Below are 27,393 nucleotides of genomic sequence, written 5' to 3'. Positions count from 1 at the left end.
TATGCTGCAAAACCAGAATAACCCTTCTCTTCCCACTCAGGCCCATTGCTTGCCTGACCTCCACGAGGGATCAAGCATCCTGTTTTCCTGGAGCTGGCAGGTGTCCCTTCACTCCCAGCATGCACACTTAAATGTGCACACTGCTGGCAGGACATGGACTTCACTTTTGTTTGTCTCCCACTGCCAGAGCACCCACAGTTATACTTCTGCCTAGGACATACCAGTGTGTCACATATTCAAAGCAAACATAAAAAGAATCAGATTTAGTATCTGTGTGACACCCAGTGTAGAAGACCCAGCACTTCTGGGACCCACCAGGATGGCTGCATAGCTCTGCAAGCTCACTGCACTGCCAGGATGGGTGGGAGAAAAGCAGCATCCCAGATGGGAAGCTAGATGCCAGAAATCTTGAACTACACAAAGTCTTTAATTCTGCTTACACCTCAGTAGCAGAAGATGGGCCTGGGGCAAACTGAGCAGATCTGATCCTCCTCTGTAATCAGCACAGAAAATCTGGTGAGTTCCCAACCTGCAGGAAGTGCAAGCAGCAGTGCACCCTGTGCAGTGCAGTGCCATTTGCACTGACCTTTGATTAGCTGCCATTTAATAAAGTGTTTCTGCAGCTGATGGGCTGTCAGCACACAGTGGTTGTTCAGAAAGGTGTGCTTCTACCCTCACAGGGTCACTGCCACTAGCTAGCGCTCAAAGCCAAGCCATTATCATTTACCTGCTTGGCAGAGGCAATTAATTAGGACTTACTGGTGGAGAGGTTAAGGGATAATTACCCAGTGTTTGCATGAACTCATCATGAATGCCACGCCAGGTGCTGTTATCGAGACCATATCTGTTCCCAACGGCAGCACAGGCAATTCCCACCCAGTCCTCACCACACTGAGGGGGCCCCTTGCCTTGGCACCCACACTGCCTGACACAGGATCTTTGCCAGCAACGTTGTGTTGCTTTGCAGTAACAGTTGCACTTTGCACCTCCTGGCCTTGTATTGCAGGAGTGAAAGTCCTTTCTCCCCCTCCAGCCTTCCTCTGCCCCCTCCCCCAGCATCAGACACCAACCTCGCTCACTCAGCTGGGTCAAGGGGGGCAACGCTTATCACAGGGTTCAGGGGCAGGGTAGGGAAAAGCAGCTTCAAGTGGAGCAGGCTTTCCCTCTCCACGCTGTCAGGCACAGGGCTCGACTGGTGGATGAGGAGGAAGAGCCCCTGCTTAGAGGAACCATCAGCAGAGAAATAAGGAAGGGAAAGCCAGAGGCCAGAGCCAGCTGTGATCGGTGACAGCCCTGGGCAGCCCTCACCTCTTCCTTACTTATTACTTGCTGGCTGCTTTCTTGGAACTGACAAGCACCAGGGAGGCACTTCCAGTTCCCTGCTTCCCCCAGCCAGTGGGCAGGGAGAGGCGCTCAGGGCTGCCTCAGGCTCAAGACTGGCCAGGTCTCCTCTTCTCCCAGAAATGCCAGGCTGCAGCCAAGCCTGCCCTGAGCAGCTGCCAGCCAGCCCTCTGCTTTCCAATTTGCCCACACATAACATGTTTTATCCATAACGAGGCTCTGCCTCTTGATCACGGCCACTCAGTTTCCCTAAATGCTTCTTGGGCAGGGTTTTCCCGAAACCACCTGGAAAGGCTGAGCGAGCTCAGCTTGCCGGATGCGTTTCCACACCTCCCAAGGTGGAACATATTCCCAAGGTTAGGAATAAACAACATACCTCGAGACTTCTTTACTACACCCCGGCAAGAAAAACACCCTCCAGCAACCGTCTTGACTGGTTCTACCTGGCGCTGCGATGGCTTTCAATTTACAGCATCTGGGATTAGTTTAAATAAAAATACTCAGGTACAACCTGGCCCCTCTCCAGAGCCCTGCATGGGAAGGGTTATGTCAGCCAGGATCTCTTACACAGCCCAGCTCCTCCCCTTTCCCTGCTGAACAACAAAAGGGGATAAAAACCGTTTCACCTCCCTGGGCTTGGAGCAGGGGGCTTTTGGAAGAGGAAGAGCTCAGCGTAATTTTTTTTCCACCTTTGCAAAGAGGGCGGTGACTCTTCCCTTACCTGCTCTCTAGCCCAGCTCTGAAGAGCAGCAGCCACCTTCCCATGGGGAGCCGGAATGGCAGCAGCAGAGTCGGGCCCTGCTCTGATCCCCCCACTGCTATACTCCCCAGGCAACCATGGGAAGGGGTTACAGTGACCAAACAGCCAAATTCCTCCTTGCCAGGGCACCTCCATTGCTACACACAATGGCTGTGAAGAAAGAGTCCATGGCATAGGTGAAGTGGTTGCCTGGGTGGGTGGCAAAAAAGAAAAGGCTGGGTGATGCCTGGTGAGGGAGGAGGTTGTGGGTCTGTGTACAGAATTCCACATCTGGGAGAAGGGACCAAAGTGGCCAGGCATGGTCCTTCCTCACCTTGCAGCCATGATGCTGAACACAGCCAGCCACAGGTCACGACTGTTTTGGACTGATGTGTGGGGCTGGGAAAGACCGGCATCCTGCCTGTGTGGCAGTGGGGACCTGTGCTCCCTGATCCTAAAGGCTCCAGTGGCATTTCTGCTTTGCTTTCACCTAGTTTCTTTCTCTGAAGTGTGACTGAGGCCTTGGTGCTCCTTGTCACCTTATCTGCCCTGCTGTACTCCAAGGAGTCAATCAGAGATACACACAGATTGTCAAGCTGTAAATTTAAAAATCAGAGATAAATATTTTTTGTGCTAGATAAGGGAAATAAATCCATTCAACTCCGATGCCCTTTCTCCTCAGAAAACCCATCTCATACTCAGTGACACAATTCACCTGCTTCTGCAGGCATGCTGTGTTCAGGGTCCTCTGCTGTCACACCACTTCAGCTCAAAGATGGGCTGCAACTTCTCACCTTGAGCTCATCTGCTCCTTCCCCAGCCCATCCCTGTTTGGATATGGCAGGCACTCTCTAATTTTTCTGTGTGTCTAAGGATAACTTTGGGGCAGAGCTCTCCCCACCACCTACAGCCAGGCTCTAAGCGTGGCTGGGTCCCACCTCTGCCCCTCCTCTCCCTGTCCCCCCAGGTTGCTGAGCCACAGCCTGTGCCTCTCCATCCCCAGACTTTCCAGACACAGTTCTGTGCTCCTTGGGGCCTGCTAATTTGTGTGCCTGGGTACCTGTCCAGCACTTCCCACCACTCCTGTCTGTTCTGGCTATTACTATTAAATAAAACATGCCCATGGACATTCTCTTGCGAGGTGAGCAGTGGATGCAGGATTGCCCACATCCTCCTCACTTAGGGCAGTTTTGGAGAAGAGCTTGTTTCTTGCTCACCTGTAACAGTAGTTACATCAAGTGCCCCACAGCTTCAGGCAGGGTTGTTTATGGACAGTACAAACTGTTGCAGAGAAACTATTTATGTGGCTTATCAGAGTAGAGGAGAGGTGAGCTGACTGCAGAGCTGAAGTGGTTTCCCAGGGAGAGGTGCTGGACACTAACAGATTCCACCATCTGGCAAAGGCACAGCAGGAGTCGAAGACTGACTGGTGAATGCAGAGGATGGGAATTGGGAACATGGTTTCAAACAGGAGGAAAAATTATTCTCAGGGGACAGTCAGCCCTGTCTCTGAAGAGCCTTTTGGGAGGCACAGACCAGCCCCATAGAAACTGCCAGGCTGGACAGATCAGTGAGGGAGCCCAGGGCTGCCCATATCACCTGCAGCCTTCTCAGTGCCTGTGCTCACTCCTTGGGATTGGCCTGAGGTTCTCTTAGTTTTGGGCGTGCATGAGGAATGTGCTGTCTCTCTCAAGAGCTGGAAAAGCCACAAGCCTAAAGGATATTCATGGCCAGTGAGAGGCAATTATCTGGGGACCCTCTATGTCTATAGCCAAACTGCAAGTGCAGTCACAAACCCATATAGGGTCCTCAGAAAAATTCACTGTGATGGGAGAGACAGCCCACCAGAGTCAGTGAGCTCTCCTGCAGAGTCTGGGAGATGGCAGGTCTGCCCTTTCTGCCTACCAGCCTTGATTGCTGCCTACCCACTGCTGCAGCCACCAGGGTCCCTCTGTCCCTGTGCCCCAACACTCTGCTTCCAGCCCCACTGCACGTGTCACCCTGGGGCAGCAGAAGACAACCCCAGCAACCCCAAGCGAATCTTGTCATAAAAGCCCCTCGCTACCTCCCACCCCTTCTTGCTTTCTCAGGGCAGCCCTGTTCTCTCCCCCTTCCCCGCCTGCCACAGAAGGTGTCAGAGGCATCAAGGGGCAGGAGCTGTCAGAGGCACAAGCGGAGCTGTTGCTACGCAACCCCGGTGGTGCAGCAATTAATGCCGGGGAAAACGTGCTGTGCTCTGAAGCTATTTGCATAGCTGCGTGCTGCAATACATTTGTTTGCATTGTGCCTCTACTGTTTAGTGGAGTTTGAAGTCAACCCTCCCCCCAGCTCTTACTGGAGGGGACCTGGGGCTTCCAACAAAGGCTACGGAGTTGGGGATGATGGGGCTGGGGGAAGGCAGAGGTTTGTCCATCCATAACACCTACAGACTGCACAGATACAGGATTTCCAGTATGGGGAGGAAAGGCCAAGTTATCTGTATTTCCCCCTATTCAGCCTGAGGAGCTTTTCCCAGATTCTGCAGTGCCCCCAACCCACTCGTGGGGTTGTCGTATCTCCCCCTTCCAGTTGTACCAGGGTGACACTGTGCTTGCTCTGCTTGTGAATGCCAGAAATAGAGCTTTAGGGGCAGCCCAGCCTGCCCCTGGCTCAAGAGTGTATTTGGGGTGGGGAGCAAGGAGGGGAAGAAAAAGAAGGAGAAAGACATCAGACGGTTCATATCAACCTACCTGGGAAGCTGGACTCTGAAAACCTGTCGATTGCCAACTGCAATCTTCTGGTTTGCCCACCCTAAGTTTCTCGCTATTGAACAGGAAGCCTGTACCCTTTCTGGGTTTCTTTTTTTTAGCCCTTGAACATCAGTTTGATTGATTATAAGTTTACAGATATGTTTTGTACCTCAGAGGCACAAGAAGCAGCAGCAGAACAAAAGTTCAAGGCTAAGTGTTTCTGTTCCTTTCAGACCACTCTAAGCACCAGGATTATAGTTCTGTAAAAGAAACAAAACATAACTATAAACTTATAAAATCCAATTCAGTATTTTTATGGGGATGATCTCTCCCCTCCCTCTCCTGCTGCCACACAGCAGACTCTGTGCCAGTTGTCAGCGTGCTGCCTTGCAGCACCCAAAACCAGAAGTACCACTTGAGTACCCCACCAAGCTGAAGTGTGTCTTGGAAACCTGACTAAAAGTGAAGATTTGATGAATGTGGATGTCTAAGAAGAAAGCCTAGCTGGTGAGCAATGCTCTCTGTCAGCTGAACTCAAAGCATTGACCATGCCCACTGTGAGCCCAAGGTCTGAGGCAGCTTGTCTCGCTGCCCTCAGGTGGCACCTCCGGCCCTGCTTGTTTCAGCCACTTAAATTATTTTTCACAGTGAGTGGAAATGCTATTTTGAGGGACTGCAAAGGAGAAACAGCCTTTTAAAAGGAGCGCGCTCGCTGCTGGCCATCAGGTGAGCTGACCCCAGCCCCAGGGGTGCAGTGAATCCTACGTGCTGAGCCTGCACTTGGAAGCAGCTGTGCTGCGGGTCGCCAAAGGTGGGCTCGCTTTGCCTGTGCCAGAGGGCTGCATGCAGAGGTCTCACCCAGCAGAAGGGGGTAATGAGTTCTCTGCCAGTCCCAGTTTAGCTGGAGTGGCTGTGCAAAAGCAAACCCACCAGGACTGAGACACGATCTGAGACGTGGTACCGTGCTCAAGCCCATCTCCACTCCCAGCTGTAGCACAGACCTGGGAGAGGTGGAGGTGGGGGACATGCTTCCTTCTGCTGGCACCGCCCTGGGATGCAGCGATCCCTTGAAGGGAATGGGAAAATCAGCCGTGGGCACGAATAGTGTAAACCACTGCAGCAAGATTTTCTGGAGCTCATCTCTCAAAGCCCCAGTTAAAGGCTGACACTGGATGCACCAGTTTAAATGCCTGTATTTCAATCCTCAGAAATATGCCTGGCACCTAACACTCCCCACACAGATGAATGAGTCCCTTCACACCTCTGTGGGTGCTACAGTAATTCTCTCTCGCTGCACTGAAAAAAAATAGTAAAGCAGCACGCAAAGAGCTGAGGCTCCACATAACAGTTAGGAAGGAGAAAAAGCATTTTCCTTCCCTAAATTAAAAGCTGAAGTTGTGCAAAGCACAGTCAAAATAACTATGGAAATACTCTTGCCAGGTTCTCAAGGCCCCTGAATTTACTCCGTCCTTGGTGGCGCGCGTGGGGATGGACTGAGCTTGTATTTCAACTGAAGAGCAGGAAGAAACAGCTTATAGATGTGTTTTGTTTGGTTGGACTTTTTGTCAGCTGCATCAAGGTACCCAGGCTGTACAAGAAGCCAACAGACTGGACAAACAACATCCATTACAGATTCAAACTTCTAACCCTTCAGAGTAGTGTCTTTTGTTTGTTTAATTTTTAAAATAGTTAAACATTAAAAATCACTTCTCCCCACCTGTAACCAAATAAAAATCAAGCAAACCAAATTCAGTTTCACATTACAAAATACCAATAGTAGCCTCAAACAAGTTTAGCTTTTTTATATTCCTGTCATAATTTCCTCCACTCCCACCTTCCCCAAGTAACTAACCCAACCATATTCTACAGTAGTTTATCATCAACTGTGATACTTCTAATACAATATTTAATGACTAATTAAAAATCTTACCACTGAGTTATTGCTTTAAAACCAAGGGAAATTTATCATGTTGGAAATATTATTCTACATACTAGCTTCCAAGGCCTTTCCAGAATTGTCCTTGCTAATTTTTCTAATTATCAAGATCATTTGGGATCTTCCCTTTAAGGAAAAAAAAAAAAATGCCATGATTGTTTCTTTCTGAGCATCTTCCCTGAGATCTTCCCTAGGTGCTCCGAAAGGATAGATAGCACCGAAGACCAGAATAGATAGAAAAACAGACAGCACCAGAAGACAGATAACAAAAGCAGGCAGGGCAAAAAAAAAAAGTTCTTACAATGATTTTCACAGCTTTGCACATTTTAAAAAAAGCATCACCCTGTTAAGAGAAGGGAGAATGAACCATAGAGGCTGTGGAGTAGAGAAGGATGCCCTGAGTATCTTTAACTGTCCCAGGTAGGAGCTGGGAACGTACAGTGGCTCTGGACCCAAGGTGAGGCTGGTGTATGGCCTCTTCCCTGCTCCAAGTCCATCTCTCTTGGTTCCTGTCTGTCCTGCAGGATACTAGGGACAAGGCTCTCCCTCCCCAGCCCCCAGGCATGCACGCACAGGTCAGCTGGAGCCACTGCAACTGCAGAGGTTCAACAACAGGCAAACTCCCACCAAAGGTGAACTCATCTGAAGTAAATGAAGGCTTGCAAGCAGGATATGCTGTGCTGGGAAAAACCACACCTTCCCCTCCCAAGCTGCACCTACACTGTAAGGGAGAAGAAAACCCAAATGCATCGGATGCCCTCTCCACAGACATTGCTGGTCCCAGCTCCAACAGGCACATTGCCACACATGGCTATTGCCTACTTCTAGAAACCTTCAAGGATTTTAAAGTCTGCAATTATCCAGGCTGGGGTTTTTTCCAACATGGATACGAGAAACCAAATGCAGCAGGTAGGTAAAGTGCTTGCTAGAGCTAACCACACTCAGCACAGCTCGTGTGCCCCCCCGTGGGAGGGGCCATGGAAGACTGGAGAGCAGAGGGTATCTTGGGTGTAATTAACAGACATTGGGGGATATGACCCCATTTCAGATAACCTGGAGATTCAGATAATTGGGCCTCAGATAATCAAGGCTACGCTGTTAATAGAAACAATATCGCAACTCCTAACGGCGGCGCTCCCCACGTGCCGACGTTATCCCTCCTTGCACGGAAATGCCTGGAGAAATACGAACTGGCGGTTTGATACACGTCCATATTCCCTGTCAGCTGCCGGGCTGAGCAGCAAACCCTGTTTCTGATGCACCACTTTGGCTGGCTGCTTGGGAAATAGGTTAAGGCAGAGAAGTGGATTGCAGCCCTGAATGCCTGGGGACGAGCCTGTCTCAGAGCTGACGGGCTAGGTAAGCTCTATTTTGAAAGTGGGTTAATTTAACTGCCATTCAACTACCATTAAATGATGTAGGTTAATTTTCTAGTCAGATAACTATTAAGAAACCAAAACATAAGGCAGGAAATGTCTCTATGCATACCAGTGGGGAGAGATTTCCTCTGCGCTAATGCACACCCCTCCCCTTCAGCTCAAACCTCTCATCCTTCCATTTCTGCACATCCCTCACATCATCTCTTTTTTTTTTTTTTTTTTTTAACCCTTGTCATTACACACTATTGTCCTTCCTCCCTCTCTTAAGGGAGCCTATTTTTCCTCTCAAAAATTCACCTTGGTATCCTGGCCCACCATTATTTTTCTCCTTCGATTATATTGTCACACATTTCAATGCTAAAGGAACGCTAACAAATCCAAACCTCATATGACCATGGCAAATGTCCACTAAAAAAGGTCCTATCAAATATTTGTGCATCTATGTGGCAAATTGAGGTAGGGAACTACACCTTCCTTAGTATGCAACATTTCATCACCACTAATTTTCTTCACCCAGTTTTCTTTAGGAATATTTACCATATTTAAAGTCCTCTTGATTTTGGCAGTTTACCCTTTATAAATGGATGGCACAGCTAAAATGCACTTTATCACTGTGCGATTTTCCATTCCACAGCAGAAGAATGCGTATTGTTTGTTTCTTTATACTGGTGACAAACCCCATCAATTGCTGGTTTGTTGTAGAGGGAAAAATAAAGTAAAAAAAAAAACTATCAACAACGGCTTATGCCTGCAAAGGAACAGATCCTTTGGAAAAAGCAGAAGTGACTCATCACTCCTCACGCGCAGCGAGGAAGCAGCGAGCATCACAGCCCTGCAGATCCCCCTGAGATGCCTTCACAGATTGCCTCGCTCTGACTTCTGCACCTCCCTGGTCCCATCAGCAGGAAAATGAGTCCCTAACCTTCCCAGAGGAAACTAAAGCGATGATGACCCATTAGCACATGCTGCCCATCAAGCACTCACAGATCTCCTCTACCCGCAGATGTTTTTTATCGTATTAACAGTAAGTGCACTACACAACCCTGAGAGCTCAGAGAAATGAACTCACGCTTAACCGCGCCGTGGTAACGAGACCACAGTGCTAACGGGATGATGGCACTCGCACTGTGCTTTTTACAACCAGAGAAACACGGAGTGGGACCATCCCCAGAAATCGCAGATAAATCACCTCCGAAAAATCCTCCTTGCAGTGACTCAGATATTCAGATGGCAACGCCAGAGCCCAAACCATCCACACCGTGGGGACTTCTGACCCACAGAAGTGTCAGATCTGAGTGCCAGATCCCCCGTTGTCCTGAGGCCTTGCCACTCTTACAAATCTTGAGATGAAAGTCCTTTTTTTTGCACTTGTGAGCTTTAAAAGAACAGATGAAACAGCCAATACCCAAACCTCATCAACCTGCTCTTTGCCAGTCACTACCTTTGTCACTTTAGGATTTGTAAATATTATACTATCATATTACACTATTACAGTATATTTTGTACCAATCATTCCTAATTTAATAATATCATTAAAGGAGTGCAAAGAATATTTCTTTTAAATCTCGAATTATGTTATTTCTGCTTTTTCAATTAGTAATCCAGTCTAGACTCAAACAAAAGTAAAGGCACCAATATAAGGACATGTATGGGCAAGGCAGCTAGAATTAAAGAGCAGTCGAGCAGTAACCCATACCATACATACTTGTGTCTGTCTATCAGAGAAAATGGCCCAAAACAGGGTCTGAAACAGCAGCAAAAATCTACTTTTTTTTTTATGCATGAGCAGCAAAGCTCACTGAATTACAGCTAGGCAGACCTTTAGTGAGGTCAGGCAGACCCCACCACGGTTCGACCAGAACTTTGTTATTAGCAAACACACTTCAGGTACCAAGTAAGCTTGTTTAGCTTTCACACCTTGAGCTGATGTTTGATGGCTACTAATCAGAAGGAAACCTGTATTTCTGTACAAAGAAAGTAAATTTGCTATGACAGTTTCTTATGCAAACCCAGAATCCTATGAGGTCTTTTTTTACAGTCTCCTTTTCAAAGTCAAATAGTTTGTTTTAAACCACTGCTAACACCTCACACGCAGCTACTTGCCTTAAAGGCCTGAAAGGAATCTGAGGGAGATGCCATGTGTGACCACAGCACATCTGAAAACATAAAAAACTATACCACCACCTTCACCTGAAAGGGGAATGTGGCAGAAACTAGTGGATCCTCTAAGCAAACACCTCAGGCTTAGATTACAGCACAGATACTGGCTGTGTGTATGAAAATCCCTTCACATGTGGAGGGAAGCTGTTCAGCTTCTCCTAGTGTCAGGTTTTCCCTGCAGACCCAGAGTAACCCTCGACAATTAATGTCAGGGCCTTCCTCTAAAGCTCAGGGAGAAGAAAAGCACCGTCAAAGGTTCGGCTTTAAGAAAGGAACCCATAAAAGCCCCTTTCAAACATAGGAATGTCATTCCAAAACGAGTTAAGCAAGCCCTATGTTTTATTAGCTGGGCAGGAGGATCTGGAACACAGGACAATGGGACCTTGGTGCATGTCAGAAAAAAAAAAAAAAATCCCAAACCTTAGCAGGTGTAACAAAACCACTTATTTAGCACTGTAATTTTTACAGGCAGTTTGCTGATAATCCTGTACAGAAAAACCACTCCTGTCAGCACACGACTGGCTGATCTGCACCTGGAGCAGGAGCCCAGCAAAGGCAGCCAAGCAAGCTGTGACTGAGCCAGCCCCACTAACCACAGCCAGGGAGACAGGGCAGGAGCCATGTGCAGCAGCTCTGGCACAGGCGGCAGCTGAAGCCTCTGCCCCGTCCCTCATGGTGTTACTGTGGGTGCTGCGTAGGTTACAGCCCAGGACTCCAGTCAGTTCCTTAGGGAGATGAAGCTGTATTTTCATTCTGGCAATCTTTGTATTTTCAGGCATCAGTGCTTATGTTACTATGTTCTGAAGTACACTTTAAGCGTTTCTAATTTTAGCCAAGCTTTTAAACAATTCCTGGAAATCTGAGCTGTAGCCATCTTAGACGAAAATCTGCCTTTTAGTCAAGTGTGTAGGGAACAGACCTCCTGCAGAGCTGCGAGACACCTGCAGAGGAGGTGGCAAGAGAAGACTTTTAGAAGTTTTATTTCAAATGTGACCTGTAAATTTTGATACATTCAAAGTGACCTGTAAAAACGATATAACTGTTTTGTGCTCCCTCTTCATGATACCAAAAGAGAGCTTTTAAAGATTATGTTGTTTGAGGTTTTCAAGGAGGTGGGCACGAAGGAACTTAATTAATTCATAATTCATAAGTGTGAAGTCATTCAGATTTCTTCTGAATTTCCTACTAGACAACTGAGAACTTCTGCATTAAATGTACCAGATCAGGGGAAACAGCACTCTCACAAATGATGTTATCTGGGGTCCTTCCAGCATTTTAACATTTATTAAAGTGTCTCAAGAATAACTACATTAAAAATATCAACTTTCATTTTAATCTCTTTGCCATCTTCACTGTATCAGTCCATAATTTGCCCTGACACTTAAAGCTCAGTTTTTTGAAATTTTTGGTCTGTACCTCTGTTTCTCTGTACATGAAACACATTCCTGAACAGGTCCAAGAACCTGCTACTCAATTCCAGTTAAAACCACCCTTGACTGGGCTTCTGCCAGAACAGAGTTTGCAGATTAAGAAAATAGTGATTTGCCAAAGCATTTTCCCGAATCGGGATTTAAATCCTCCCCCTCCCCCAGACCCACTTTTGTCACGCCACAAGGAAATTAGAGAGCTCAGCGCGATCAGGCAGGAAAGCCACTGGTGATCCGCCTTACTGCACTGCTGCTGTTTGACTCTGGGGACACACAACACAAGGGCTTGGCTTTGGTTGTACAGGAAGATGAATCTGTGATGCTCAGGAATTTCCTTAACTAAACCAGCTTCACTCACAAAACTTTAGATGATTTCCAACTTTCAGATTCTTCCTGCTGAGCTCAGGGAGCTGCCTACTTTCAGATCTAGTTTTAATCCCAACACTTTCAGGTAGTGACCTGAAGCTTCCTGCTCTTCCCCCTCCCAGCAGCTCATGCTTAAGTAAGGGACCAATGAGCAGAGTCTCACATTTCACATCTGCTGGAGTATCTGCATTGTAGCAGGTGACCCAGGTGTATGAGGGGTTACAGTCAACTGCTACTCCACAAAGGACCTGCTACTTCAGAAGGTGACCAGATATGCTCCTGCAGGTTCAAAAGGAGCAGCTGCCTCTTCCAATAACAACCTGAGTACCTCCAAACCTTTCCTGAGTTCAAACAAGCTGAAGTAAATTAACAGGCAAGTTTTAAAGCTGCCTAACAGGGCTAATTGTCTTTCTTTTCTACTTTTAAAACACCGCAGCTTGGATCCTTCTTACTAGGTCTGGGTGCAACATCCTGTGCACTCTCATCATGATACAAGAAACAGCTTTAAAAGAAGAAATTTCAGACACTGGATGGGCTGCCCAGGGAGGTGATGGATTCACCATCCCTGGAGGTTTTTAAGATGAGACTGGATGTGGCACTGAGTGCCATGGTCTGGTAACCACAGCGGTGTTGGATCAAGGGTTGGACTTGAAGATCTCGAAGGTCTTTTCCAACCCCGTTGATTCTATGATTCTATGAAATCAAGACTGTATTCCTTTAAGTCTGAACAATTTCAGCTTAACAGTGTGAGACCATCAGCAAGTCCTTCAGGAAAAGCAGAAAAACTTGGTATTTGTGATAATCGCAAGACCAAAGTGTTGATTAAAAATGTTCTGGGACAAGCTAGCAGAGTGTAATGCATCCTAAAGAATGGCAGATGGGAATATGGTGCATTTCTTTCAAAGGCTATTTTCATAGATTTGACAGATGTATTCAGATATAGAGAAAAAAATACAATAAATGATAGTTTACTGCACAAGGCTTTCAAGCTATTTACACATAAAGACTCACCATTCCTGAATAAGTGTAAGATGGGATCTCTAGTTAAACCAAATTTTTTATTTAAAAGAGATTTGCCTGGTAAAGCTAAACCAATGAAAACACCCAATTTGCATTTTGCTTTTTGTTTTTAATACCAGTATTAGTATACAAGGAACACAATAGTTAGTTTGTAGTGTAACAGTTATTTAAGAATCTTTTTAAAAAGGCACTGAAAAATGCAAACCCTAAATTATCTACCTTTCAATAGCAAAAGCTAAGAAAGCAAATTTCTCAGGAGAAAAGAAACCTGGGCTAGACATTGTAAAGCATTATAAATTTTCCTAAAGCCAGGAAATCCCTATGCATCACTTTCAAAAAAAAAAAAAACCACACTCTAGGAGTGAACACAAAGGGTAGCAGATATGCCTAAACTCACGTGGGTTCCATTATACACCACTTACTGTAACCTACTTTTTAGTATTCAGCATTTCGGTATCAATAATGCATAACATCAAAAGTAGTGCAACCCAAAGTACAGTCACAAGAAAGTAAACACGGGTCTGAGAGAAGGGCCAGCTGCAGCACGGTGTCACTGCTGGGTTGGCCTGGTACCCCTGTGCCAGGGGACAGCAGGATGGAGGTGCTGGAGCTTTCCCTGTGCTAATCGGGAGCTGGGTGCCTGTCCCCCTCTGTGGAGGGAGAGAGAGAAAGTAAAGCTACAGAGAAAATGTAAGAAACAGCAGTGCTTTAGCGAGCAGCTAAGCAATCTCCCTGAGCCTGGTCGCGTCTGCTCCAGCATCTACAACCCAGCTGCCCAAACCAGAGCAGTGCCCACCGCCAACCCCTCAGCCAAACCGACCCGCACGAGGCAGCACCCAGGGCTCCGGCCACGCTTTCATTACCACCCTGCCTACCTTGGCTCATTACTAAGTGCTCAGTGAACAAGCCTACATCACCTTTTATTTTCCCTCCTGAGAGACTGCTCCTTCTTCACTGAATAAATTATTTACCATTAAAGAAATTAAGGTAGCCAGTAGGGAGGCGCAAATTAGAGTACGGGAGTTCATGAGACTGGGCTGCCATGAGACAGCGTTTCAGCTTTCAAATGTATTCCCTACCCAGCTGCTAAAGCAGCTTTACTGCCAATCCTATTTAGGACAAGAACTCAATGGAGGAGAGAGATTCCAAAGCTCGATCCTTTGGCCAGAAATTGCTTTACCTTCTATTTTCACTTCCTTCTCTGCTTCTCCCCAGTTGTGACAGTCTGCATTTCGTACCCTTGGGTGATTAGTGTGAGCATTTACGAAGTACGCTAGAAACAACAGAATTGGAACCCCTTTAAAGTTTTTCACAACAAAATTTATTAGAAGAATAGTGGTTTTGAAAAGTCTAGCATCCAGTGAAAACTACCATACACAACGTTACAGCTGGGAATGTGTTTCCAAAATGACATGGTCAAATAATACAATGGAGCCATTAAATCTTACACATGCACAACAAGAGAATTAGCGCTTTGACATACAATGCAAAAAATAAATTGGACCACATGAAATAAAAATTTAAAAGTACTTATCACATACATTAAGACACAGCTTATTTAGTCCAGTCAAAAAATCAGAACTGCATTAAAAAAATTAATGTAGTGCAATCAAACCAAAAACCTTAATTTGTGATCATAAGTGCTCTACTACATAAAACATTGATCATAGCAAGGAACAAAAAATTCAAATCACACAGTACAAAAAAAATCTGTAAATAAATATAAACTACAGTACAAGAGAAATATTAAATTATACAATTCCGTCAAACTGTAAACAGTATATTGAAATGAGGTCCATAAGAGTAAAGGGGGGGTTCCTGTTTTTTTTTTCCCATGACACTTGAACTTCTAGAGGTCAGAGAGAAATGCCATTTTCCATACTCTTCAAAGACTATGGGTTACATAAATAGAAAGAGAAGACTTTTTAGATGTAAAGTGTCAAATAATAAAGCAGAGGTGTTGCTGACTTGCGACTGCCAACAGATCACTGTGAGGGCAGAACAGCAGATTTTAGTTTCAGGTTTGGCCTCCAGGTGAGCGCAGCACAGAGGCCTGGCACTACAGGTGTGAATCAGCGCTCAGCTTAGAGAGGAGGCACCTGCTGAGGTCTGGTCCTACCGAGGAGGTGGAAGGGATTACGGACACCATGACCGACCTGGACCTCTGCTGATTATCTGACAGGTTTACACGCTTGTCATACAAACACCAACTTTGGCAGAACAATTACTAATAAACTCAAAGCACTCCCGGCCCATTGGTTTCCATCACAGTGGCCAGTGCACAGAATTCTCTAAGGACATTGCATAACTAGAGTGTAGAGGTCAGACAGCCAAGGACCCGTGCTTGAGGTTAGAAGTAGTTATGGTGAGAAAGAAGCAAGAGCCACGTTAAGAAGCTGCCTCTGCTGTTAGCAGAAGCAGCTGGGAATGTATTTCATTTTTAGCTGCGCTGGCTAGTAGTGGCATTTTAAAATATATAAGTTTAAGATAACATATATACTATATATGTATATAATATAATACATATTATATAATATACATAGGAATTTCTTACAATACATACCAGGAACCCCCACGCGATCTGCTCAGTAGTAATAACTGAATATACAGAATGCCACTATAAGTGTCTGAGGCACTGTGTGCTGGAGAGTAAATATGCAGCTTTAAAATCTGTTTGGCTGAGTTATACCTGGATACCTGAACTGAGTTTTAAGTTGACATTCATCAAGGATGTGCTATCAGCACGTCAAAAGAAAAGCAAAACAAAATACAAGTCACTGCTAGGTTTAAGAAGAGAGTACAAGTACCTGAATTGAGTGAGGATAGTGTGTAAACTGTCCCTGAGGGTTTTTAAACAGTGTGTGTACAAGTTGGATTCCTAAGAACATTAGTTTAAACTTACATTGCGGACTGATAAAATACCAATGTCTGACAATTTAACAAGTGGAGGTTAAAAAGAGTTATGAGCAAACACTCAAAACATTTTATACATTTTAAAGCAGCAGTAAGCTGCTGTAAGCATACATCCCATCAGTACAAGCAACACATGGGACTCAGATAAAGGTTTCTATTTGCAAAAAGCCCATCATATATCGATAAGTAAAGAATATTCACCTGCTAAATTAGAATGCACCTAGTTACAGACTAGCAATTCAAGATTAATTTTTTTAATCAAATACTTTGCTATACTTTGCTATTACATACTAAAATTCCTTAAGCTCACTAATGCTGGTATTCTAATCTATTTTTTTTTTAAATGTTCCCCCTTCATTTAAGAAATAAACCATTCCACAACTTAAACATTAAGATCCATTTTCAGTCCTCAGATGTAAAAAGCACGTCAATGAGTTTATATTAAAAATTTACATGGTAAAAAGGCTTGAATTTCAGCCAGAGATTCTAAATACTACTCATTCCCTGAAGGCATAAGGGAGAAAGAATCCCTACCCATTTTCTTGTGATACAGTTTTCAAACTGAACATTAAACAATGGTCCAAAATGATTTTTCAGTTTGGGAAACTTCCCTTTCCCTACCCATTATCCCAGATTCCAAATGTCAAGCCCTGAAATGGCCTATTGAAATGATTAGTTAAAAATACCAGGCATGTATATATACATCCCCTGCCTGAACTCCAGAATATTTTGTTGTACTAGTCTTTAAAAGACAGATTAATATCCTAAGAGACCTTTTGATCTGACCTGAAAAGCCGTTAATGATCCTAGATTGTACATTTAAAATATCTTATAACCTGAAGACCAGATTTAATTAAGACTCTGGCATTGTAACAGAAAAAGTGCTGCAGTTATTTATCCCTTTTCTGGTACTTTAGAATAGGTCAGACAAGTGCTTTTTTATAGTGACAGTAAAGTTTACATGCTTTCAACGCAGGCATAAAAAAAATTACCTGCAAAAACATTTGAGAAATGTAGCACCAAGTAGTTGATAAACTGTATTAGTATCTGTAGTAGTGTCCTCATTATTTCCAAGTAGGAAAAAATATTAAGTTAAACTGTACTAGGTGATGACTATAGAAACTGTTTCTGACATTAACTTTTTCTGCTCCAGTCAGAATGAAGGCTTTGTCCTAATCCCTGCTCCATAAGGTTGAGTTATCATCTTGAGTCCTTCTACATTATACTTACCAATTCAGTAGAGACAAACACAAGGGCAGGGACGGGGATGTTTGTTTTCAAGAAGGTAAATGAAATGCCCTGGACAGGCCGAAAAAAATCCTCCTTCCTAGTACGTCACTAGGAAGGAAAATTGATTTTGCGACCGGGCTAAGAGATTTTTGTGAGGATTAAATAAAGCTCTCTGAATATGAGGGGGTTTATGACAATACCTGAATATAAGCATAATTCAGTAGGACACAAGGTCCAAAACTGCTGCTGTAATACTGGTGTAGAGACTTGACCCCAATCAAAGTAAGAACAGGAGAGAAGGAGAGGGATGGACAGTGGAATGCTGTAACTACTTAACATTTTTTTCTGAGTGTACTTGAAGTGGATCTACAGATCATTTTGAGTTTGTAACATCTCTCTGCCTAGGGATCATCACAGTGCATTGTGTTTACACACTGGATAATTTGAAATGAGTTACTGTAGTGACTATTTTATTTGATGCATCCATCAGAACTACAGTGCAGATTTTCAGGTTTCTGAAGGTTCCAATTACTGAGTTTTCAATATAATTCAAGATCAAGTAGAAACCTTTATAGTACCAAAACTAGTCTCAAAACTATTTTTCTCTTAGTACAGCTTTAAAAACCAATATTAATCAACATTACCTACTGGTGTCATGAAAAAAGCAACACTGATATAGACTGAAATTATATTTAGTTTCTGAAACATTTGTGGGGAATACCTAGATGTTTCTGTTCCTCATTAAAATGAGGGAAATGACGCTTTCCATTCTACTTCTAACATTTGGCAGAGAATTTAAGCTATTTAAAATATTGTGACAAAGCTTTCAGTACAGGTTAATAAATTTGCCTTCATGAGAGTTTGGACTGCAACAAGTGTTTGCATTCTTACACTGAAGAGTTCAAATTTTGTCTTCACTGAAGAAAGAGGCCTTTACATTACAGATGCAGCCACACTGTTTTTGAGAAAAAGGGACCAGCAGAGTGCTCCCTTCACTCCTTGGACACTGTGTTCTTCTCCTAAGACTCAAGGACATTAACTTGAAAGTAAATTGGAAAGAAACACATGGCAATTCTAGTTTTGCCTGTATAACAATCATTGCAGATAATAAAAAAGCAATTCAATCAGAACTAAGAAGTTGTTCCACAAAGCTTACTCAACCCTAAAGCTCCCGAATCCCTTTGCCAGCTCCTGTGAATTTTCAGGGGAAGGCAATGTACTCCCAGATACTCAGGAAAGAAATATTTATATAAAAATGTCGGCCTGCCACAAGACAAAGCACAGACTATTCCTTGTCTGCTCTTACCCGGTCTAAACGCATGTGCAGTTACCTCCCGTGTTTAGGAATATCCCCGAGCACTGGAAAGTTCTACAAAGAAGGTGGTAGAGAGTTGTGTGAGAACACAGAAGTTGAATGTGTTCCCTTACTGGAGGCACTATCCTACCTGTACCCCTGCATTGTTAAAAATTGTTTTTTCTCCAGTAGCCATGAAAATTCAGAGTTCGACTTCAGATCTAGCAATAGAGTTGGTAATGCAAGCAGCAAGTTACAAGTTCTGCAACAAGAAGAAAGTAAAGGCATACCTGTATTGCTTATGCAGCAACTTCTCCTGTGCAACAGGGATAAAATGAGAAATTCTAAAGGAAATTGTCTTGAACCTTTAGAAAAAAATCAGGGAGTGACTGGAAAATAAATTATCTTTAGACAGAAATAAAAACAAGTCCAGAAACATGTCCCTACAATATCTAACTGCAAACGTTCAACTCTATAGCTGTATTCAAGCGTTACAGCCACAATAATGCCTACAACACTGTGGAATGAGGATCCAGCTGGCTGAAAGTGAGGTAATAGTTTGTAATAGGTCAGAGTTCTAAAAAAGCACTTTTACATCTTACAAGTCCAAAGGAAAAAAAAAAAAAAGGACACATTTCATACATGTTGGGCTTTCTCACCAGAACTGTACGATAATTAACTCCACACCAGGACCCCTACCACACTAAGCCTTACTCATCTTCAATTATATGCTGCAGCAAAGATTTACCAAGCAACACCTAAACTTCAGTACAATATGAAACTTCGATTCTTAAAACTTTATACACACAAAATATAAAATTACTTTTCTAGGATGGGGTAGGGGAGAGGGATTCTCCTTCATGGTACTTGGACTGAAAAACTAGTTTTCAGAGACTGCCACAAATATAATTCACAGTTTCTTGCTGTCAGGCTTTTTCAGCTACATCAACGTAGTACACAACAATACTGTTAAGTCCAATAACTACATCGGATGGACATTCTCGGGAATAAGAGAAAACTAGTGACGAAAAATACCCGAAAGGTCTCCTCCTAACAACTTCTCGATTTTTACAGGGTTGCAGTTTGTCTATGTTACACGTTAATGCGATCTCAGAAGAGCAGCAGGCGAAAGATTTTAAACCTTTTTCCTGCCCAAGTGATCCAAGTAACATAAGCATCCACTTACCAGAAATAAGATGAGAAACAAGGCTTTTGTTACAAAGACCGCAGTGAACCACACCTTCCCACACCAAAATATGGTCAACCAGGGATTCTGGCCATGCAAACTGCTGGTCAGCAGAAAATTAAGCATGCTAATGGACAAACATTAATTCCAATCATATATTTAAAATTATCCCAAATACCACTAGTTAGCTACACTGAAAGCGCCTGCAAAAATGTGGTGAAAAATGAAACAAAATCTTAGTGATCACTGCAGCACTTAGAGTGATACTAGTCTTATGTGATGAATCACCTCAGAGAAAATACATTAGATGGGACTTTGAAACAAAAAGGTAACATTAAAAGGTGCACCTGAATATTACAGACTAAATTTACAAAACCTACAATAAGGTAAAATATATATCTTTTGAATATTCAGCAGCTTTTTTTTAAATTTGTTTTTATTTTTTGAGAGGCTCATGAAATTTTAAAAAGGGACCACTAACTAATCTCAACCATGCTTCACAAAACAATAATGGCTATTTCATATTGCAGTTACCAACGTAATGCAATTAGTGCTTAAAAATAATCTACACTTCTTTTTTTTCCTTTTTAAACAGAGACCTTTGGAGGAAATATGGTTGTTCAAAAGCTTCTCGAAAAAGAAAGATTACCTGAATATTAAGTTATCACAGATCAAGTGTTGTGTTTAAAAGCTTTGCAGTCATGAGTATTACAATCTTCAGGTCTCAGGACATTTAAACTGAGAGTTACGCGTTTGGTTTGTTGTTGGTTGTTTTTTTTTTTTAAATCCACTTTCTAACCAAAGCAAATAAAGAGTACTCAACTTTTCACTATCTATTTACAATTCTTAGCCTACAGTCTGAAATGACAAGACAAATTCTCCTTTAAAACTGCAGCATTAAAGGGTAGGCACACCATTCTTCTGCTGCACGATTGTCACCCACTTAAACATACACATACAAAATATTTAGGTTAGTAAAATGAGCACTCCACGTACACTACAGTGACAAGTTTTATAAAACTCAACTCATGTTGCTTAAATAAAGATAACTGCAAAAGGTTAAACCTCTCTCAACAGTAAAACTGCGTTAACTTTTTTTTAAAAAAAACTTGCAACAAACTTTCTACCATAACCTCCAACAGCAGATGAAACCACACCTTAAACTGCACCTTTATTGCAATCACCAGCTAAACTGGAACGTATTGCAGAGTTTATATACTGCTACTGAGCTTAAACTGCTTTAAATGCCAAGATGACAACTAGAGAGCTACAAGGAACCAGGACTTTGAGGACTAAAATATATTAAGTAAACAAAGTATACTTGGGGCCAAATGCCCAGTCTGTTTGAAGAATGAGCAGTGCATATTTAAAACAACAGCAATGGTGTGCCTAACCTTTGAAACTATGAAGTTGCTGGGGAGGGGGAGAGGCTAATAGAATCAACTGTTCCAGAAGTCATTCAGCATCCCTAGGGCTACCTAGGCCACCCTCCCATGAACTCTGAAAAACCGCTTTCAATCACTGACATCACTTAATGCTCTCACATAAAAACTCCAATGCTTCTTTTGGTTGTGCAAATGAGGGAAAAAAAAATGGTAATTCTATCTACCTTTTGCACAGATCAAGACCAAATTGCTTCTACCTGAAGAACTAGCAATTCTGATTTGGTCATGTCGTGGTAATCCAGTAAGCTCCACTTAGTTACTGACTGCTCTCGCAGAAAGTATCAAAGATAAAAGTTATGTACAAAACTTATCCTGGATCTCCAGATAATCATAATGATATCACCATATTGAAAAAAAACCCTAGATTTGTGGTTTACGGAGTGCTTTTACGGTGTTTAAACGCTCATTCTAGCATGTGCTAAACCACTATCAAAATAGATTAAATAAAAACAACAACAAAAAAGCAGGACTTAAATTAATTCCTGCTACTGGCAACTGTAATATTTAAAAAGGAAACACCCATTCATTGAGTGTTCGACCCTGACAGTATTACAGATATGATGCAGAGCCTGAATTAGATCAGGCTACCAGTGTTTTACTTTTTCCCTGAACATTAACAAGCTCCTTCACTAATGTGGATATTTGGGCAGACTACTGAGGTTGTAACGTTTGAGATCACCATTTTGTGGGCTTTTTCTTCCTTTCTTTGTTTTTTTTCCTTGTTTTGCAATATCACAGTAGTTTATTACACAAATCCCCCTTCCCTAGATTACAGCCATTTAAACTACGTGTTGGAACCATATAGTTCAGTAAACTCAGAATCAAGTCTGTAAAAAGCATGAAGGTCACAAAGAAACATAGTTCTGGTATAACGAGGCATACCCTAATACATCATTTAGTGTACCCTGACTGCTCCTGACTGTGAGAAGCTTGTCTTCCATGAGATAAGGCTACATCCTCAAGCAGGTGAGTCTAAATATCACCCTTCAAAAATACCAAATAAAATTACAGTGAAGGTAGTGTTATAAGTAATTAACTGACATATTTTGAAGGTAGTGTATGTAAGTTTTCCCTCCCCTCCCCTCCCCTCCGGGTGAGCACTAAGCAGACAGCAAATGGTAAGAATGGTTAATTTAGAAAGAAAACAGTGGAGAGCCTAATTAGACCCAATTGATTATCCATCTAATAAACAAATCTGAGCTCAAGAGAGGTACCATTCCTAAATAATTTGATTTAGCTTAAATCTTTCAATCAACTGGATCAACAAAAATAAGGGGGAAAGAAAGATTTCTGAAACATTTTTGAAGAATGACAGTCTGATTCTCATTTGGAAAATGCCTGGTTTTAGGAGAGTATCAGTTTAACAAAGTGGACTTATTTCTATAAAGGCAGACATGAAAAATCCAACATCAGAAGTTCAGGCAGGCTCTACAGGCAAGATGTCCACTTCCACAGATCTGCATTCTTTGTGAGGTAACTCAACTCTCTATTACAGAGAAACATGCAAAAGGCAAAAAAAAAAAAAAAAAAAAAAAAAAAAAAAAAAAAAAAAAAAAAAAAAAAAAAAAAAACAACACCAAAGAAAAAAGAACACAAAGGGGAGTGGGCAGGTGAAGGAGGGAAACTGCACCATACCAGGCTAGAAAAATTTACAAATGTGACATTCAGAGCACATCTTTCACCTGTGTTCACTCAAGTCTATGTTAAACTGCAAAGAAAAGAGCATTGCAGTAAACAGGAGACTCAGGTGCGCTCAGTGATGGTTGAACTATGCAGTAGTGCTCACCCAGTTTGCAAAGTAATTGGCACTCTACAACATCCCTACTCATCTTTCAATTCATTCGCACTTTGTGCTGCTTCTCCCTGGGGATCTAATTCAATCTTTACTGAAACATCCTGCCCCTCCGACCTCATTAATTTCATTTTTTTCTTTGGAGGGTTTTTCAAAGTGCCCAGCCTCTCTTTAACTTTGTACTCCAGTGTACTGTGGGGGATCCCATAAATACTCTGAGCTTTGGAAACACTCATTTTCCCGCTCATAACCACAGAGATTGCTTCCTCCAGTATCTCGCTGTTGTACTGTCTGTATCTCCCTCTTTTCTTCCTAGGTTGCTTGGAGCCAGGATCTCCCTCTTGATCTGAGGTGGGATATGGCTGTCCAGAGGTAGACTGCTCAGCATCTGAGCCCCAGGAATCTGGTCCAGCATCCAGCAAACTTCTCCTATTTTGTTTTGGAAGGATAGCCCTTAACTTTTTGCTAAGCGCGCTCTCCGTTTGTGAACCCATTACCAAAGAGCTATAGCTGTACTGGTCACCAGTGCGGGACTCCCATGAAAGGTCCATGCCTCGAACTTGTGGTATCTTTAAATCCACAGGAGACGAATGGCTCACGTCCTTTTTCCCATCCTGTTTAGTTTGAAGTGCCATTTTTTGAAAGGCAGAGTTTTCTGTAAGAAAAGGAAGGTCACTGATGTTGCTGAGTGCACCATTTCCCCTGAATTTCATGCGGCTGAAATTGAATTCGTAGTGTGGTTTTGCCCAAGAAGCCTCCCTGGATAATATTAAGTGCTGTCCATGATTCTGTAGTCCAGATGGCCCATGGCTGGCAGCCGTAGAAAACTGGTTTCTGCTCAGCAGTTCTTCACTAATCTGGAGTGATCGAGCCAGCGGTACTTTAAGAGATGTGGAGTGGCCATAACCTTCCCTGGTTCCATCCTGCAAGCTTCTTGGAGGTACCCCATCACCACTCTGTAGTCCCTCCGGATGGTGCTGGCTGGGTCTCCCAGGTCGCCTAATTGGATGGAAGGAAACTGATGTGAGCAGGACTTGCACAGGTAGGGAGGGATGGGTGAGGGGGCCACTCCTTTATTAGAAGGCCTTGCTTGGGTAACATCACTTTTTGTGTTATTTATTTTTCTCTAAATTTTTTTTTTATTATTTTAATTTTTTTTTTTTTTTTTTTAAGTCTCAGCATCAGTCAGTTTTAAAACTTGTTCGCAAAAAAAGAGAAGCTTTTTGGGCAAAGAAAAATGAAACCTGTTGGCTGGTCTCTGGTTGGGTTCACAAATTCTCGGAGTAGAAAAGACTTCGCGCAAGCGTCTGAAAATCGCACCTTAATTACAAAGTAGTGATCAATCGCCATAGATCTACACACAACTGTGTTACTGGTGTGACGTTACCACTAAACAAGCACAGTAATAAAAGAGTAAGCCAAAGTGCAACATATTCAACATGGAAATATGACGGCCACCTGCAGTATCTACACATAGGTGGAAACCCTGGATGGTGTTTGCTTACATCATATTGAAGAATTGCTGCTCAAGATAAAAGATAAAGCTTAGCAGGCCTCAAAGGTATTGCCTGACTTTCATTAAGCACTAAATATGAAAGCTGGGATACTGTGGATCACAAAGAAAAACGCTGCATTACACTAGACTTATCAAATTGCTCTCTGAACAACTAACTGTATATATACACATCCCTGATTCTCATTTGACGTAAAGCATGGCTGGGAAAAGAAAGACCTAACTTTCAACTGTCACACAGACCAAGGGTTAACAACACCAAAAAAAAAAAAAAAGTATTTTTACCATTTTCCTGTCATCACAAGTGTTCTTTCTATGAGAGTACTACTGCTGAAGAGAATCACATCTATTTTAATGCTTTGCTTGCTTAGCACCCTGTAATAACTAAGTCTCAAAATCCACCTCCAAATTTCTCCATGTTCAACATACAGATTAACAAAGAATCTATTTTAATGCTCTGAGACACTCTACTGGTATAAAGCCCTCTGGCTAAGTCAGCGTTATTTAAGGATAGGATACGTACTACTGAAAAGCTACATTATTATTGTTAACATCACACTGGGATTTAAAAAATTCTTTAGAAAAAAGACATCCACTGAAAGGACCTGGCACATAACATACACAGTGCTCGGTACATCTGCTTCTCGCTTCTCTCCAGGATGCAACAAGTCATAGATGAAGTGCGTAACAAGAGTCCACAAGGATTCAGGACAAAATCCAGAGAAATGAGTGCAAGTCTGCAATTCCAGAGAGCCCTCTCAAGCAATGTGCATTCTCTGTCCCTTCTATAGCATGTATCAGCATCACAGTGTGCACCAGTGATTCTACACCTAAATAATGGTCATACTGGTAGTTACAGAGGGTTACACCTGACTTCATTGATGCTAAACAAACTGCAGCCAGCCTCATGTACCACACACCTGTACACGTAACCACAGGTGCCAGTACTATGCCACATCCTCTCTGGACCCACAGAACTGAGCAGGACAGTGCCAGATGCTGGCCCTGCCATCCCTGTGTGTTGGACTTTGGCCCTCACTTGATCCACAAACAGGGGAACAAACAGTACAGAGCCCCAGTGGCTTCTGCTGCCTTCCTAGGAAAATAAAGCTGGAAATAACCTGTCCAGGACTGAAAGAGAAGAGCTGGTGGGGAAGGCTTATGCTAAAGACTTGTGAAAAAGTATCAAACAAGGTTTGAAGTATTTTATTAATAGAAATATTAAATGGAAAAGTAATCTTGAAGGGAGAAATCTGAGACAATAATATTTTTCCAAAGAGAAATGCAAAAATTCAGTCAGCTGTTAGCAGTACATGGGATTGGTGGTGGTAATGGGTTGTTAGATTTTCAAGTTTTTCAAAGGCTATTATAAAGTTAAATCCAGAAATTAAATAGCAGTTTAAACCATCCACTGTACTTCACTAAAAAAGTGAAGCTTCAAGATAAAATTCTCCCATCAAGACCCAAAATCCCTCATACTCCCAGCCTCTCCAGTACAATTAACTCAATCCTAACTAAGAATAAAGGGTTTCTAAATGTATGCAAATTAGACCATTAGAAATACGAAACCTAAAGGTTTTTTTTAATTTAACAGTTTCACACCTTGAACTGATTAGTCAGGAGTATGTGATTATTTAAAAAAACCCCACTTGTTCAGTGCTAGAGTACAATTGCAAATTCAAAAAGCCATATTTAAAGTTTCCTGAATTACAAGACTCCCTGCCCCAGACCCTTTCTGTTTTTTGAAGTTGCTGGTTTATGCTAGGAAATATTAACAAAAATCATGTAGTGATTTAAATCTAATTCAGCATGGTTCATCATCCAAATCATTGTTACCCCTAAAATAAACTTTCTCGTTAGCTAACTTTCCCCAAAGTGAAATGAAGTCTAAATATATTGCGAAGACTCTAAGACTCTTCATGCATTTAACTGATCTTATATCTCCATGGAAAACACTAATCACTAAACCCAAGAAACAGGTAATGGAAAGATCTGTGGCTAAGCACCAAATTGGCCAAAATAACAGATATTAGTGTTCTTAACTGCAAGTTAAACCTGTCTTGATTTGCAACAATTCTTATTTGGCAGGTGGGGTGAAGGTATTTGCCAAAGATACAAGTTGAAAAACACATTACTCCAAAGGGTTAACATCAAAAGTAAGTTAAAATTAACAGGAGGTAAGCACATATTTTTAGTTAAAAAAAAAACCAAAAAACAGTTTTAAAAGGTCATAGTAAGTTGCTTTCTCTTACCCATTTCCCGAAGTACTGGAGCACCCTGGAGAGTGACTCAGAGAGGTGCTGCCAGCACAAGGACTCTTCTTAGTGGATAAATCAAGCACACCGTCTGTAGAGACAAAAGAATGACTTCAGTGTTTGAAGAAGCAGGATCAGCCATGCTGATCTTGTCTTCAGCTGAAAAGACAAAACAAGTCTTTTGAGCTAAAGTCGTATTTAGCACACAGCAATTTTTGTTTTATTATATTTTTAAACAAAATAAGGGTTGCATTTGTTTTCAATATGGTTTACATGTGACTTCAACATAGTCTTCAGAAATCACAACAAAAATTAACAAAATTAAAAGTGCATATGTTACAAGAGACATAGCTTAAAAAAATTACCTACAAATGACAGTTCAGGATACAACAGAGCCAATTGCATAACGAACTCTCAGTGGTCCAAAAATGAGACAATCTTCAAATTCCTGAGATATTTTACCCCTTGAAGGGGAGCTGTAAGCCAGTATTTTAATTCTGTTTTTTTAATTCCCAATCTCTTGTAGGAAAATTCATTGGGAATTTTGTACTGGAAACTCACTTTCAAGTGAACACACAGGTGTGAGACTCCTCATGTTGCAGCCAGCTTCATCTTTTTTTCCCATGTCTCCAATGGGTTCCTACCGGCAAAGCTGCTGTCTCTCCCCC

At 42.6% G+C, this 27,393-nt stretch overlaps 1 protein-coding gene across 6 annotated transcripts in view; it reads right to left on the bottom strand.

Annotated features, from left to right (window-relative positions):
• LCOR (ligand dependent nuclear receptor corepressor) overlaps positions 1-27,393 on the bottom strand; it is a 98,532-nt gene that overhangs the window by 23,427 nt on the left and 47,712 nt on the right. For 5 of the 6 annotated variants that reach the window (XR_003573949.1, XM_027908164.1, XM_027908175.1 and 2 more), the window contains one exon: positions 26,723-26,816. Coding sequence is in view for 5 of the 6 variants with exons in the window: in XM_027908164.1 (XP_027763965.1) it covers positions 26,723-26,816 (94 nt within the window). In the remaining variant the exon portion in view is untranslated. Of the gene's footprint in view, positions 1-22,735; positions 23,957-26,722; positions 26,817-27,393 lie in introns of those variants that run through there. The other variant, XM_027908196.1, reaches the window with a different exon arrangement.

Source organism: Empidonax traillii, unplaced genomic scaffold (assembly GCF_003031625.1).
Source record: "Empidonax traillii isolate 1590-97213 ecotype Southwest subspecies unplaced genomic scaffold, ASM303162v1 scaffold27:size3997909, whole genome shotgun sequence".
Taxonomy (NCBI): domain Eukaryota; kingdom Metazoa; phylum Chordata; class Aves; order Passeriformes; family Tyrannidae; genus Empidonax; species Empidonax traillii.
The sequence above is the reverse complement of the archived record's forward strand: the minus strand, read 5'-3'. Positions and strand labels throughout refer to the sequence as shown.